At 40.5% G+C, this 16,191-nt stretch overlaps 1 protein-coding gene across 1 annotated transcript in view; it reads left to right on the plus strand.

Annotated features, from left to right (window-relative positions):
- gpr158a (G protein-coupled receptor 158a) overlaps positions 1 to 11,815 on the plus strand; it is a 150,584-nt gene extending 138,769 nt beyond the window's left edge. Inside the window, exons 9-12 of the mRNA XM_034109056.2 lie at positions 4,871 to 4,976; positions 5,498 to 5,644; positions 5,739 to 5,822; positions 6,263 to 11,815. Coding sequence (XP_033964947.1) covers positions 4,871 to 4,976; positions 5,498 to 5,644; positions 5,739 to 5,822; positions 6,263 to 8,137 — 2,212 coding nt within the window. The 3' untranslated portion in view covers positions 8,138 to 11,815. The remainder of the gene's footprint in view (positions 1 to 4,870; positions 4,977 to 5,497; positions 5,645 to 5,738; positions 5,823 to 6,262) is intronic.
- Positions 11,816 to 16,191: the final 4,376 nt, after the last annotated feature.

Genomic DNA, 16,191 nt, shown 5'->3' on the forward strand with positions numbered 1-16,191 from the left:
TCACAGTGCAGAAAGCCTGTTCTAAATAAAAGACTGACTATTATTTCTCCGTGTTATTATCTAATTTTACAACAACTGCTGCAACACAGTCAGCCCAGTGTCTTATTGTCTGAAAATGGTTGAATCTTGTGACCAGATCAAGGTCATTCCCCCTTATTGTGAAACCAATTTCGAAAAATGAGGAAAATATTGTGTCCTTGCCGGCATAAGGATCACCCAAGTGGAACATTATATGAGGCAGTGGAATTGACGCCTAGACAGACAGTGTATAAATCTACTGGCTGAAAACACATTAAGACTGCTGGTCTCCGTCTCTGCTGGCTCCATCTGTATCTAAGAGGTTTACTTCAGACACAGCAACGAGTATGAATATCATAGCATAATTTAGTTATTCTTGACTGCCTTTAGTGTATGTACATTTAGAATTTGACAAGGCACTCTTGTATATATGTTAAAGATCTGTTTAATAACAAGACTAGTGCCCTGGAACAACAGATATTAAACTAATAATGAACACTAGGAATTTGAGCAGCTTGATTGATGAATCTGCATGCATTATCATTATTATGAATACTTTACTATTACTATTAGTAGGGATGCACGATATTGGTTTTTTGAAACCGATAACGATACCGATAACTTCCTGCTTCTCAAGACCGATACCGATAACCGATAATAATATAATATATATATATATTAAATAGTGCTGTCAAAATTATCGCGTTAACGGCGGTAATTAATTTTTTTAATTAATTGCGTTAAAATATTTAACGCATTTAACGCATGTGCAGAATGGCCCGCCCCATACGTGCCACCAGTGGCAGCGCCAGGGTATGGCTGGGGTAGGCTATACCCATACCAAGAAATGGCTTAGCCCCACCATGAAAAATGATGTTAAAGTAAGCAAAATAAAGTATGCCAACTCGTGCGGAGTAATTTGCACAGACAGCAGTTAGTAAGATTGATTTCAGTAGCCACGGTTTTGAAAACTTTTGTCACGTAGTGATCGTCTTCTCAATAGAACATCTTTGATAACGGCGTGGTGTTGTTGCAGGAAGTCCCGACGGAGAATACTCTTGCTGTCGTACAGGGCAGAGCCATATAATAGTAATAATATGGCTCTGGTACAGGGGTGCACATAACTGGTACGCAGGTTATATGCGTAATCTGAAATGCGTACCGTCACTTGTGTCACAAAGCGCATTTGCGTACCGACGTACTTGTGAAGCTTTTCCAGAAGGTGGTTAGATCACCGGACGACAGAGTCGGTCTCCGTGTGCACAGACAGGGCTGCTGTTAACGTCGGTCTGTACAACGGAACTGTGCCAAAACTACGCCAACCGGCTGCGGAGGGAGACTCTCCCCATCACTGGAGAACTGCGCTAAAACAGCTGATCACAACGTTCACACTCTGTGGTCACGAAGTACTCCACTAGCGCGCCCCCCCCCCCCCCTCTGTTGACTTTCCTGAAGTACCCCCTGTTGATAGAAATCATGAATTAAGACCCCACGGTTTGATGATTGATAGGTGTGTGGGTTGTCTTTCATTTTGACATGCAGACATTTTTTATAATAAACATACCACCTGTCCTCTGGACCCTATCCCTTCAAACCTCCTTCAGACTATCGCTCCTGATATTCTACCGTTTCTCACCCATTTCATCAACACTTCTCTAACTTCTGGTCACTTTCCAAACAGTCTCAAGGAGGCGAGAGTAAACCCTCTCCTGAAGAAACCCACTCTCAACCCGTCTGATGTTATAAACTACAGGCCTGTCTCTCTCCTCCCGTTCCTGTCTAAAACACTTGAACGCCCTGTCTTTAAACAACTCTCCTGTTATCTCCATCAGAACAACCTTCTGGATCCGCACCAGTCTGGTTTCAAGGCAGGTCACTCCACAGAAACTGCTGTCACTGAGGAACTGCACACTGCTAAAGCAGCCTCCCTCTCCTCTGTCCTCATCCTGTTGGACCTGTCTGCTGCATTCGACACAGTGAACCATCAGATCCTCCTTCGCACCCTCCAAGAACTTGGAGTTTCAGGCTCTGCACTTTCCCTCCTCACCTCATACCTCAAAGACCGCACCTACAGGGTTACTTGGAGAGGGTCGGAGTCCGACCCTTGTCAATTAACTACAGGGGTCCCTCAGGGCTCTGTTCTTGGTCCTCTCCTCTTCTCCCTGTACACAAACTCGCTCGGATCTGTCATTAGCCCGCATGGTTTTTCATACCACTGCTACGCTGACGACACCCAATTAATTCTGTCCTTTCCCCGCTCAGAGACCCAGGTCGTCGCACGCATCTCTGCTTGTTTAGCTGACATCTCTCAGTGGATGTCCGCTCATCATCTCAAGCTCAACCTTGACAAAACTGAAGTGCTTTTCCTTCCGGGAAAAGATTGTCCCTCTCTTGACCTAACTATCAACATCGGCCCCTCTGTTGTTTCCCCAACTCAGACTGCAAGGAATCTGGGTGTTATCCTAGATAACAACCTGTCGTTTACTGCAAACATCGCTGCTACAACCCGCTGCTGCAGATACACGCTTTTCAACATCAGGAAGATACGCCCACAGCTGACCCAGAAATCGACGCAGGTTCTGGTCCAGGCTCTCGTCACCTCACGCCTAGACTACTGCAACTCCCTCCTGGCTGGTCTACCTGCATGTGCCATCCGACCTCTGCAGCTCATCCAGAATGCAGCGGCTCGTCTGGTCTTCAACCTTCCAAAATTTTCCCACACCACGCCGCTCCTCCGCTCCCTCCACTGGCTTCCGGTAACTGCTAGAATCCACTTCAAGACACTGGTACTTGCGTACCATGCTGCGAATGGATCTGGCCCTTCCTACATCCAGGACATGGTTAAACCGTACACCCCAGCACGTGCTCTACGTTCTGCATCAGCCAAACGGCTCGCTGCACCCTCGCTGCGAGGGGGACCCAAGTTCCCATCAGCAAAAACACGTGGGTTTGCTATCCTGGCTCCAAAATGGTGGAATGAGCTCCCCATTGAAATCAGGACCGCAGAAAGCTTACACACCTTCCGGCGCAGACTGAAAACTCATCTCTTTCGACTCCACTTCGAGCGATAGAATGACTAACAAAGAACTGCTAACAGAGCACTTATATACTAATAAAGGACTGGCTTAGCCAGTTGAGCAGCACTTGAAACGATTGGCTCTTTGAAACCTGATGTTCTTATATGATTCTGTTTTCCTCAAGGTTGTGTCTTCCTAGTCGAATGTACTTATTGTAAGTCGCTTTGGATAAAAGCGTCAGCTAAATGCAATGTAATGTAATGTAATGTATGTTAAATGGATATATCCGCCTGCTTTTATTTATCTTTCCATTCCCACAACAATATACATAAATAAATGGCATATTTTGGACATAGTTCGAATGGTGATTAATCATGATTAATTAATTTTTAAGCTGTGATTAATCTGATTAAAAATTGTAATCGTTTGACAGCCCTAATATTAAATGTACCTGTAGTTTTTGCACACCTGGTGGTAAAAAAAAGACTAGTAGTGAGCAAATGACATGAGCATTACTACTATGAACAAAACAAAGCCACGAACAGTTTTGACTCTTCAAACTGACCATATTTATTTTCTCAAATAAATATAATTGAGTCAATCAGTCAATGTCAATGACAATGAGTTTCCCTAAACAATGAGTGAACAATGAGTGGTCCATATTAAGAAATGGAAACAACTATTACCTGGCATTACTCTGGCAAACTTCTTGCCTTTTTAAAAAGCCTCGTCAATAGGTAAAAGCCCCGGTGGCTTTGCAGCTGGCTTTGGATTCGCCGCTAGTTTAGCAGCGCAGGCGTCTTCGTACGCTTTTAACACACCATCGTAGCGATGGCGATGTTTCAGGTGACTAATCAGGTTGGAAGTATTATAGCTCGTTGCCTTTTTCCCTCCTCGTGGAACTTCTGCATTGCATTTGTTAATACAAATAGCAAGCGAACTATCTAACTCTGAAACTTTGAAATAGTCCCATACTACCGACGACATGTTTGTTTACTGTCCTGGCTTGACGGCCGCACACCATTTACGTCACAGCCAGGCATGAGTTAGGGAGCGCTGGATTTGTGAAAAACTCCCCTCTTCCTAAACCACTGATACCACAGTACTGGCAAAACGGGAGGAGCCGAGTGAAAACAAGCGCCCCTCATCCCAATCCACCCACACCGCAGTATCTTTTTCTTTTTTTTTACCCAAAAAATATATTGTATATTATCGGGGCTATTAAAGGTGGGGTAGGTACGTTTGAGAAACCGGCTCGAGATCGCTAGAATTTGAAAATACACAACCGGAGAAAATCTGCCACTTCCTTATGGAGCCCCTCCTCCAACACACATGAACGCGCACATGACCAATGAGGGCACGAGATACGTTTGTGCCCCGATGGAAGGCTGACAGGCAGGGCGGCCATCCAATCCGTTTAGCCGGGCCGACTAAATGGATTGGTTGTACTTTTTACAGTATTACAGCTTCTACAGATGAATTTTTTGTATGGATTTTTTGTCAAAGTACTTAAGATATTCATTGCTATCGGGACGTTAAGAGCATTCCATGGAATATAACAAAAAGTGTATCTCGAGCTGGTTTCTGAAACTTACCTACCCCACCTTTAATACTTTTATCGAGTTTATCGGGATGACGTCATAATTCCTAATATCGGACCGGTAATTATCGGGCCGATAATTATCGTGCACCACTAACTATTAGTAATTGCATGTACAGCCAGTCAAATAAATTGGCTATATGTCTGGGTATCACTGCTCTTTAATTCATATTAAACTAGATTCATTCTCTCCCTCTTGTCTGTTTCTCACATCCTGAATATCTTCATTTGACAGGTTCACTCTAGCTCCAGAGCTCCATCCAGACTGGATGCTGTTACTGTTCTTCACCCACACACACTTAACTGTTACAGTAACACTGGGTCTGCTACTCATCCCAAAGGTAATCATCATATTTAAAAATGTATCATTCTTACCTTATATGTCTTTTTTATTAACTATTTTTGTTTTAATCCAGTTCAAGGATCAAGCTCAAAAGAGATTGTATTGTTACATTCTTGTCAACAAATCTTGTGAAAAGGGCAAAACTACCAATGAATTGTTATGATCCAAGTACGTTTTGTCTGTGTATCTGAAGCCTGATATATATTGTACATTTCTGTGGCATAGACCTTTATTGTTATCCAAAAACACCTCACTGATTCACACACAAGGTGACATTCCCAGCTGTTTTAGGAAACTACTTTGCCTTTTTATTGAATTAAGCTGTATATGTGAGACATATTTTAAAGATTTTCCGTAGTTACCAATGGATTTTGGGTTGGGGAAGAGAAAGGCTGGGAAAGTCAGGAGGAATTGAGAAGCAAACTAAAACATTGATGGCTCTGAACTTTCAAAAGATTTGTTGACAACTAGAAATGAGTGTTACAAACAATGCTGTTCCTCTTTATGCCACTCCATCAGTTCCTGTTTGCTGGCACCCACATCAGAGATGATATAGCCTCCGAGGCGTATGAGGACGAGCTGGACATGGGTCGTTCGGGGTCGTATCTGAACAGCAGCATAACATCGGCATGGAGCGAACACAGTCTTGATCCTGAAGACATCCGGGTATGAAGTGCTTCCTATAACCTTTCATTCTCCATTGTATAATCTGGTGACAACTTTTCCAGAAATACTGAGCAATGGTAGTTTTTTATTGCAGACACCAGACGAAATGGGCCATCTCAGTTCTATTAATGGCTGTGGCGTAAGGTCTTGCGACAGTCATTGGGAAAAACGTACCAACGTGAGCAGAGATTTCTGTTTGTCTGTTAGAGCTGAAGAAGTCTCTCTACCAAAAGATTTGGGCAAGCCTATTCAGCAGAAGGCATTCATTGTGTCAGATCGAAATAAAGACAGAAATACCATAAAATAAAGACCTGAGCTTCGAGGCTGTTTCAGACCTAACATTAAAACACTCCGTTTCCTTATTTGATGCTGTCCGAAACTGTCCTGTCTTTGCTTTTTATCAGCACGCATGTGATATTCCGTAGTATATAATTTAACCATTTTTAGTAAAGTCTCCTGAATTTGTACTGCATGTCTCTGTGCAGTAGAATGCTTTTTTGTAACAGTGCTTTGATTAGAAATATCTATTTTTTAATGAATGCACTTCTTTGCAGTCTAAACTGCCAACTAATCACCTTGTTTCTGTCTTTCCCCCCTTGATTTGTTCTAAATATGTAGGAGGAGTTGAAGAAACTCTACTCCCAGCTGGAGATTTACAAGAGGAAAAAGATGCTAGCAAACAACCCTCATCTCCAGAAGAAGCGTAGTTCCAAAAAAGGGTTGGGTCGTTCGCTGATGAGACGCATAACTGAGATTCCGGAATCGGTGCACCGGCAGTGCAGCCGTGAAGACAAGGATTCTGGAGAACATGGGAGCAACCGTAACAGCATTTGTATGTTGAAGAAGAACCCCTTTGATCAGACTCACCCAGGAAAGCCGGCAAAGGAGGAGATGCTTAAGAACAAGGTTTTCTCCCTCAAGAAGTCCCACAGCAGTTACGACCATGTCCGTGACCAGAGTGAAGACTCCAGCAGCTCAGCAACAGACAAGATGGAGATTACTCCGACTGAAGGCTCTCTCCTGGACACACTTATGGGCAAGAAGCTGGTCAAGAAGAAGTCCAGTGAGAATGTAGGGGTCACCAGTGAATCTACAGAATCGGTTCCTTTGGTCTGCAAGTCAGCTAGCGCCCATAACCTCAGCGCAGACAAGAAACCGATTCATCCGAGAGCCTCCATGCTTCAGAAGTCCCTCAGTGTCATCGCCAGTGCCAAAGAGAAGACTTTGGGCTTGACAGGAAAGACCCAGAGCGCAGAGGACAGCAATAAGAAGAGTCAGCCAAAGAGCAAAGAGACGAGGGCCAATGCAGATCCGGAAAATGAATTCCAACCCAAGATGATTATCAGCCAGTCAGTTGAGTGCAAACAGACTGCGTCATTGGGCAGGATCATGAAACAGCCAGTGAGCGGTAGCCAGCCTACAATCTGTTCTGATCCAATCACGGGAAAAGACCTCTATGATCTCTCAGAGGTTTGTCCCTGGGAACTGGAGGATCTCCCAATGCCATCTGAAAACAAGGTCCAAAAGCATGTATCCATCGCGCCAGATGAAACCACAACTGTTCACGGAGGTAGCACCAAGGGAGGAAAATCTCAGCAGCAGAAACAAAAAGCTTCTGATCAACCTCCATCGAGTGGCAGTCATTCAAAGGAAATTCCAAAGACGACCGCTGTACGAGCAGAGATATGTCCATGGGAAGATGGAGGTGAAAGTCAAGGTGGTCAAGTAGAATGCTCAAATCCACAAACAAACTTTCAGGTAAGCAAACTTGCTCAGACCCAACCGCCTCATTCAACAGAGAGTTCCAAAACACATCGGGTAGACGTTTGTCCATGGGACTTTGAAGAGGACCAAAAGAAAACTGAGTCAGCGTTTTCTCCAGATGTAACAACACAAAGAAAAGGCACCTCTCCTGTGGAAGGTAAAAGAAGAAGTACTCTTTTAGATCCATCCAAAACAGGAGACTCGCTGCAGCCAATATCTGCAAAAGCAGATGTCTGTCCCTGGGACTATGAAAGCACTGCAGTATCTCCAAGTTCTGAGAGGACACCCAGTCCCTCTCAAGCATCCAAAACCAAGGAATCCCCATCAAAAAAGAAGGGTACCCCTTCCACAAGAACAGTTGAGAAAGAGAAATCAAAAGACACTGATATTGAGAAAAGTAGAATAAAATCTAAGGACAAGAGTAAAACTTCAGAGAAACAAATAAGCCAACAAAGAATGGCTGCGGTATGCCCATGGGATGTGGAGAGTCATCAGGATGTTCCGGTGGTAGAAAAAAGGAAGAGTGCAAATGTAGGGACGGCCAAAGCAAAGCCAACTGAAGTCTGTCCATGGGATTTTGAGGCTTCATTAGATAAAAAAGATACAGACAAAAGTGCTTCTCCCGTGAAACAGAGCAATCCCAGTCCTAAAGGCGGTGTTGTCAGTGCTCAAAAGGCAGACGTTTGTCCCTGGGACTTTGACGATAACACATCAAGCAAGAAGGCATGACCTTAATGGACTATTCAAATGATAGTTATTGATGTATACCTTTTTCACTCTGAAATTGTTAAATATAATCTTTTATTATAAGTGCGGTGACTTGGAAGAAAAGTTCAAGATCAAGTTCCACGAGTTGCCTTCCTTTATGAGTTTTTTTTCCCGTTTTACCTATTTTCAAAATAAGTCAAATGTAAAAAAACAATAAAGTCATGACAAGCATTCCAGATTATTACAGGAAGATCCTGAGGATAACTCTTAGACTAATTATGCAACTTTTGATTCAGCCTTTTCACTTCATTAGCAATGTTGAAAATCTACATATATCATGTTCTCTATTCGGTCAACAATTCTTGGTGGTTGTTTTGTGCATTATCATCATCACTTATTGGACTAAGATATGACATGATCTGTAGGGGGAAAAGAAGTATGAAATTAAGGTTGATGTACAAAACAGCAAAAGTGAAAGCCAAAGAATAAGGAAACAATTGCAAAGAGCGTTATTGGTCTGTCGGCGATAAAGTTAAATTATTATTTTGTGTCCACTCCTCGGCACAGAGGGAGGGACTCCCAGTATATAAAACAGTATATAGCACTTTAGCCAACCTAAATTGAGAACTGAAAGCGGACTCTGTTCTTTTTGTACATTTTGTCTTCTTATTTTCAACTTCATGGCATGATGTCACATACCGACCAAACTTAGTTTTTGTTTAGATCTATTTAATTGTAGTTCTCAGCAGATTAAATTGCTTCCAAGTCTGCAGAGATGTACTGTATGTGCCTAACTAACTAGCATTGTCTTGTATCAGCCTGAAGCGAAGCAAAATATGTCTTCTTCAGCACTTTGTAACGGTGAATTATATAAACAGCATGCACAGCCAAGTGTTGAGACTAGTTGGACCCTTCTGGTTTGTCAACTAAAGCAGTTGTTGAGAAATATATAATGGTTTTTTTATATATATATATACCAGAGGCACTCCTTTTACTGCTTTCCTATTTCCAGACGCTCATTCAGGATGGTGGAGATTATATGAGAGCAGCATTAACATGAATGTGTGTCAAAATGGCTCATATGTACACTGTAAAAAGTAGGGATAGAAATACTGGGGCAATACTGAGGGAACAATTTGCACCAGCTTTGTTTATGAATCCAGCATGGATCATTTTGTTGGCTTGAACCAAGTATGTGTGTTTGTGTGTGGACACAATATCATGAATTTAAAGTGTAAATGTAATTCTGTAGCTGAACCTCTGATGTCTCATACAAGAAGAAGCTTTAACTCACTAAAAACCCAAAAATTAAATGGTTTTCTAAACGGTAATTAACATATTTTACCATTTAATTTCACCAACAGCAAGTAAAGCTACTGCTTTGAAAGGTAATAGTGGTTTATTATAACTTGGGTTTTATTTTCCTAATTATGGCCATCATTCCAACCAAACATTTTGAGACCTGGAACCAAAGCAACAACACTAAAACAAAGTTTTATGTGGGCATGAATACAAACAAAGGCTATCAATAAAATACACTTATATCCAACCTTTTGTTTACCGACCGACTTTCTGGTTAGAATTTGACCTACCATTGTTACCGTAGTTGTGTGTGCATACAGCCAATGGGACTTCAGTGATGTATCCTTGTTTCCAGATTTTAGCTTTTACTTTGTCATAATTACCAAAATAAAACCCAATCTTTTGGAGATCAAAACTATCCTTTGATATTTTAAGATAAAATATTACTATACGACCATTATACAATGGCAATAACAAACACTACACTGCCATCACTTTTTGATTTGCATTTCTGTACGGAAATTGAATGCATGCTCTTCCCAGTTTAATTCAGGTTTGTTGATTAGTTGAGATTACCTTTTAGAATTAGGTCAACTAATAATCTGACAAAACCTTTTGAGGATTTGTATTTGTTTAATGTTTTGTATCAAAATGTCTAAATATTCATCACACACTATCCACGTGAAAAAAAGAATCTCCCACTTAAATTTAAAATGACTGTTGAACACTTGCTAATAATTGCTACCTTGCAAAACATATATCAATAGCATCCACGGTACTTTATGGTATTACTATTTTGTGAGAAATACATGGTAACACTGAATGTTGTCACTGATTGTAATTATCTATAATTGCTGTCAAATTCCTTAATATCCAAGCTCTGTAGTATTGTGATTAAAAAAACAAGTCATATTTGAAAAAACATACTGTAGGTCTTCAATTGCAAAAAATAGAACAGTGAAAATTATATTTTTGAATCTAATTTTGTTCTACAGCCTGCCTCTATCAACATGATGTAGATGCTAAGACATACATCTCTGAAAAATTACCCATTGACCTATTGGGGTGTCATCTGACATATTTCAAATGTGTAGTGTTTGCCTTACATCGTGAGATTTGTCACCCCCCCTTGCTTTATGAGCTCCTATAGGAACGGTGTCTGAGAAGAACTGTCAACGTGCATGGATTGATTGTAATGATTTGATGGATCTATGTGATATTTATGAGCCAGATGTTATGCGTCATCCATCATATGCATTGTGGTAGTATATGCAGGGCCATACCAAGAGACCCTGTATGACAAGAACGACATTTGAAAAGCCTTTCTTTTTTTTAAGTCACTTTGGAATCACTGCCGCATTGGATTTGTACTGCCCTGGTGATGGACAATATGCTGTATATTTTTATCCTTGTAGGAAAGCTATTTGAAATGAGAAGATGTGTTTATTTCTTGATATTCATTTTGAAGACGACTTTAAATGAGCTCAAACAGGCTTTAAAACAACTATGATTTTCATGAAATTCTAATATTTGTTGGTAATTTGTATAATGACAAAAGACGGTATTTTTTTCTCCATTTAAAAATGTACTTTTCAAGGCATTTATTGATTAACTTTACACACTGGGCCCATGAGATTTCCAGATTAGAGCTGGAGCACAGAAGAAACATAATAACACTTGTACTGTCTTAGAGCAGAAGATAATAATATCACAATATCCAACAATTTCACCGTGTAATACATCATATTACAATTAGTCTTCTTTGTGCCATTTACATAATTCCAGTATGCTTCCTTGAGCATTCCTTAGTTCAGTCAGTCTATGTATACTTACTTGTGTATACATAACCAGTGTACGTTACTCATATCATATGAATCCTTGAAAGTATGAACCTCAAATGGAGCCATTTGTATTGTACCACCTTAAGATAGATGACACTGTGTCCTGTAGCTCTTTGTCCACCAATCAGATCCTTTACCATTGTTGGCTAGCTGATTTCATTTAAACCTGACTTCTCCTCTCTTGTGACCAAACCATGTCACCCGATGGCAACACATCTACTATTGCTACTACTACTATTATTCAATGCTGTAACGTCGTAAATATTGCTCTTGTGGCTTCTGCATGAATTGAAGAAAAAATAAATAATAGGACCGATGTTTCACTGCCCTTGATAGAACAAAAAAGAAAAAAAATTGATCTTTTATGGACTGTTACAAGTTGTATAGTGAGTGATACTGTCCCTAACCCACTGTATTATGTGCTTGTTATAACTATTGCTCTATGACAAGCTTATAGCATCAATATATGGGAACATTTGGTAGATTTATATTGTGTTATATTGTGATAGCATGTACATAAAAGATACCTCCTCTGCAATAAATATTTATATGAAAATTAAGCGTGTGCTCAGTGTGTTTCTGAATCTTCTACTGCACTTCAAGATCATATACAGTCACGATTCTTATGTCATGTCACGGTTTTAGTTTAGTGTGTCTGGTAATGGGTTTTGTTTTGCTGTTCTTTTCTCCCTGTATTTTCCTCCCTGTCGTTAGTTTCCCTGGGCCCTTTCTCATTTCATCAAATCCCCCTCCTCGACTCCTCGGTCCTCCGGTAGTGACCCGGAAATGAATTAAGTAAATATAAGTGGTCATGAACACATCTGTCCATCAGACAGAGGGCTGCTGCCTCCTGTCATCATTAATGGACGTCTCTTTAAAATGACCACTCAGAGGAGAGGAGTTCTCATTTCTCTAACCGCCTGCTGCTTCCCCTCCTCTCTCCTCGGTTCCCCTCCTCGGCTCCTCCGCTCGCATCTCCTGTGGGCGGGACTAAGTATCGAGGAGGGGAGTCGAGGAGGGGAGTTCGAGAAATGAGAAAGGGCCCCGGTGTGTCTGATTGTCTGATTGTGTTCACCTGTTGCCCTTGTGTTTCTCCTTCCCTGCCCGGCTGTTTCTCGTCTCGTGATTACCCCTCCCTGTATTTAGTCTTGTCTCTTCTTGTGTTCGGTGTCGGTTCATTGTTTGTCTTTCCCTTCATGTCACGCTCCATGTTTGTCCTTGAAGTTTTGGTCCTGGATTATTTACTCGTGCTCCCCTGTTTTGGTAATGCTAAGTTTGTCTCTTGTTTTCTTTTGTCATCGGCTTTTTTGTAAAGCTCGCTTTTTGTTAATACTGCATTTGGGTCCTACCTTTTCCACGCACCCTGACATATACAATCCTTTGTCCACGTCCCTACTCCTGAGGGAAGTTGATACAAGACACTCCCATGATGCATTTGTGCTTTGTAATCATCCTTGTCATCCCTTGTGTTTGCTTATTCCTCACATAGACATGCAGTTAGAGAAACCATGGCCTTTAAAAGCCTCATGCATCATGACCACTTAAGGTTATGCGCTTCTTGGCGACTGTCCTGAAATGCTTTTATGGCTTGATGGGGTTTTTTGGACAGAGATCAATGGACGCTGTGCAGGAAGCGAGAGATACAAGATGGTATCAAATGCTGACTCCAGGGGCCTGCAGAAAAACTGAAGCTATTTTGCAATCCCAAAATAATGATTGGCCACGATTAAATAATGTTTCTCTCTGAGCCAAAGGGAAAAATGGTTTCTTGCTCTATTAATACTATTCAAACCTCATACATTCTGCATAATGAGCAATGCATAAAACTGACAGTGTCTAGACAACTAGACTACTGTCACAACTACTTTTGTCTCAATGAATAGGGCTGTGATGCAGCCAAATAACATTGCAAAATATTATTTTGAAAAGCAAACATGTTAGCATTGATTCCTCTTTACAAGAGCACTTTCGGAGCCGTTGAAATAAATAGAAGATCAATGCAGGCTGCTGCATGGAACTAAAATAGAGAAAACGTCAGAGAAGAAAACACGAGAAAAAACCTGTGACGGGCAGATACGGAAACTATTGATGTTCCATTTGATATTCATCACAGTTAAAAAAGCAGTCTTTCCATAAAGAAATATATGACTATAAGTACTATAAGTAACTATAAAACATAGACTTTGTTTTACAATAACAGGCTTTTTTAGTGATTAAACTAAGAGAACAATCAGCTGAGTCAGGCTTTTCAGAGCTTTATAGTGAGTTTCAAGTCATTATTTAGCTGTCCAGCCCACAACATTGTTTTAGTTCATTCTTATTACTCTATCAGAGGTTGTTTTTAGGGAAAAAGTTCATAAAACCCTTCGCACACAGTCAAATGTATTTGACTGACACGGTTAGAGACTAGCTGGTAAACATTATGTTGATCACTTAGCCAGACATTTCTTTCATCTGTAACCAAAAACCTGTTTTCAAAAAAGATGTTTAATAATAATAATAATAATAATGCATGCAATAAAGTCCTGGAAATCAAGCATTTTATAATTAGGTTTTTTGAGTTGAAGACAGTGTCTGGGGCTGCATTGTATTCTTTAAGGAAACAAAAAAACACCATTCAATTGAAAGATACTCAATTTCTCCTAAGTAACATTCCCTGAAAGCTGTCTTCCAATTGTTACTGGAACCTGCGCAATTTTGGTATTATGTGTCTATCAAGCACCCTACTAAAAAAACAATCATATTACATTTATTTATACAGAAATATGTGATAACAGGATGTTCTAAAGACAGAAATAATCCCACTGAAGCCTCAATAAGAGACCAGCCCCCTCATACACATCTTAAACTGTGCAAACAAAGAGTCCTCTGGATCTCCTGTGGTGCATGACAGTGAGAATGGATGTTTGTGCACCTCTTTGTTGTCTTAAAATGTAGAGGACAGCGGGACACATCTTCCAGCATGGCAGGATACATGTTTATACCTAATTGCCTTTTGTAGGAAGTGCTGGACGGCGGTGGGGAGGAAGACGGACAGGAGATGAGAGGAAGCTGAGCGTTTTAGGCACAAGCCAGCATACTCAGTCGCTGACTCATCCGTCTCTCAGGTGGAGGGGAGAGAGGTGGTGGTGTCGGTGGTGGTGGGATGTTGAGGACATGGCATGTGTCATGTCGGACTCATGACTCACAAATAAGGGCTGTGTGCGTGGGGGGGCACCTAGTGGGAGACGTACACATGTGGGAACACGCTGTAACAACATCACTCAAGGGTGCAATTCATTGTTCTTGTGTTGAACCTGATTAACTCAAACACTCCAATTTCTAGAAATCACGTAGTTGGATGTATTACACCGTTTTAATTAAGAGTTCAGAATGTCATATCCTTTTTTTTGTCTTTTTTTTTTGTCTTATCTTTCCGAGATTAATCATTATTTATTTTTGTTGTAATTCTTTTTTATTATCATACCTTTTACCTCCTTGTGTCTCTTAAACTGTTAAAATGTTATATTTTGCTGCATGTATCTGCAATTTCTAGAAATCACGTAGTTGGATGTATTACACCGTTTTAATTAAGAGTTCAGAATGTCATATCCTTTTTATTTTTCAAATATTTTAATCGTTTAACATTTATTAGAATGATGTTCTTCTTCTTGTTTTATAACAATTATCTTCTTTTTTTCTATTTTCACTTTATTTTATAGGGCTTTATATTGTTGGATCTTTTCACTTGTCTTGTGTCTTACCTTTCCGAGATAAATCATACCTTTTACCTCCTTGTGTCTCTTAACCTGTTAACATGTTACATATTGCTGCATGTATCTGTAAAGGTTTTAACATTTGATCTGAGGGGAATTTCTTGTTGTTTATTTTTTACTTGTGATGTGTTCCATTTTTGAAACACTTTGAGCTGCATTTGTTGTATGAAAAGTGCTATAAATAAAGTTTTATTTAAATTATTTGTATTATTAAATTGCATTTCCTCATGAGTTTAAGAGAGCCATGATCTGTTATTGTATAGCACCTAGTGTTGTAATGTTCGACCTCAGCTAGTACGCAGTTAGCCGCCCCCGAGGTCCTGTTCTCCTCCATGCTCCGAAGCCACACCTACGGACTCCTACACATGCTTTTCTGCCTCAATGGTGGCTTCATCATTAGAGGAGCCCCTGGTGATGCGAGCATACATGACTCACAGAGAACCTCTGTTACGTTCCTCCTCCACCACCTCCACAACTGGCAGATTATGCACAATGCACACACATTTATGTCCATGCAATTCAGCATCAAGGTACACCATCACAGTTCAATTACTTACGCATGTCGTCCAATGAGTAATTGTTTACCCCTGTCAAAAGTGTCCTTGTTTCATTGCTGCAGAGACAAAAACTGGAAACACAGCTCATCAGAACCTTGAAACTTGCGTCACTGTGCTGCTGTTTAACGTAGGTATCAGCTATTAACACCTACTGCATTTGGGGAGGATTGTCAAGCCAGCGGCATCCACACGTCAATAATAAATATGACTTCAAACTGACATTCACGTCGTCTTCAATTCTGAATTTTAAATTATCTGTAATTGTTATCTATCTCTAAGTCTAAATGCTTTGTCAAATCATTTCCCAGCATGCTAGTAACATGCTCGTCATTCTGCATACGTTACAACTTATCTGAGAATGTTGCGCGTTTGCACCACTTCATAAAGGACAGTTCTTACATTTTGAATTTAACAATGCATATTGTTCCACAGGTATGTGTCATATTCCTATCGACATCTTTTTTTATACTTGTATACATTGTTTTATAATAGTTCATGTAATGTTTTTTAAAATAGTCCTCTTATAATATTCCCCAAGTGTTCCCATTTGAATTTCTTGTTCGGTGTTTGTGTGAACCGTTATGCTGCAAAGCTAATTATTATAGCTTTGCATTTAGTTT

This window comes from Pseudochaenichthys georgianus, chromosome 20 (assembly GCF_902827115.2).
Source record: "Pseudochaenichthys georgianus chromosome 20, fPseGeo1.2, whole genome shotgun sequence".
Lineage (NCBI taxonomy): Eukaryota > Metazoa > Chordata > Actinopteri > Perciformes > Channichthyidae > Pseudochaenichthys > Pseudochaenichthys georgianus.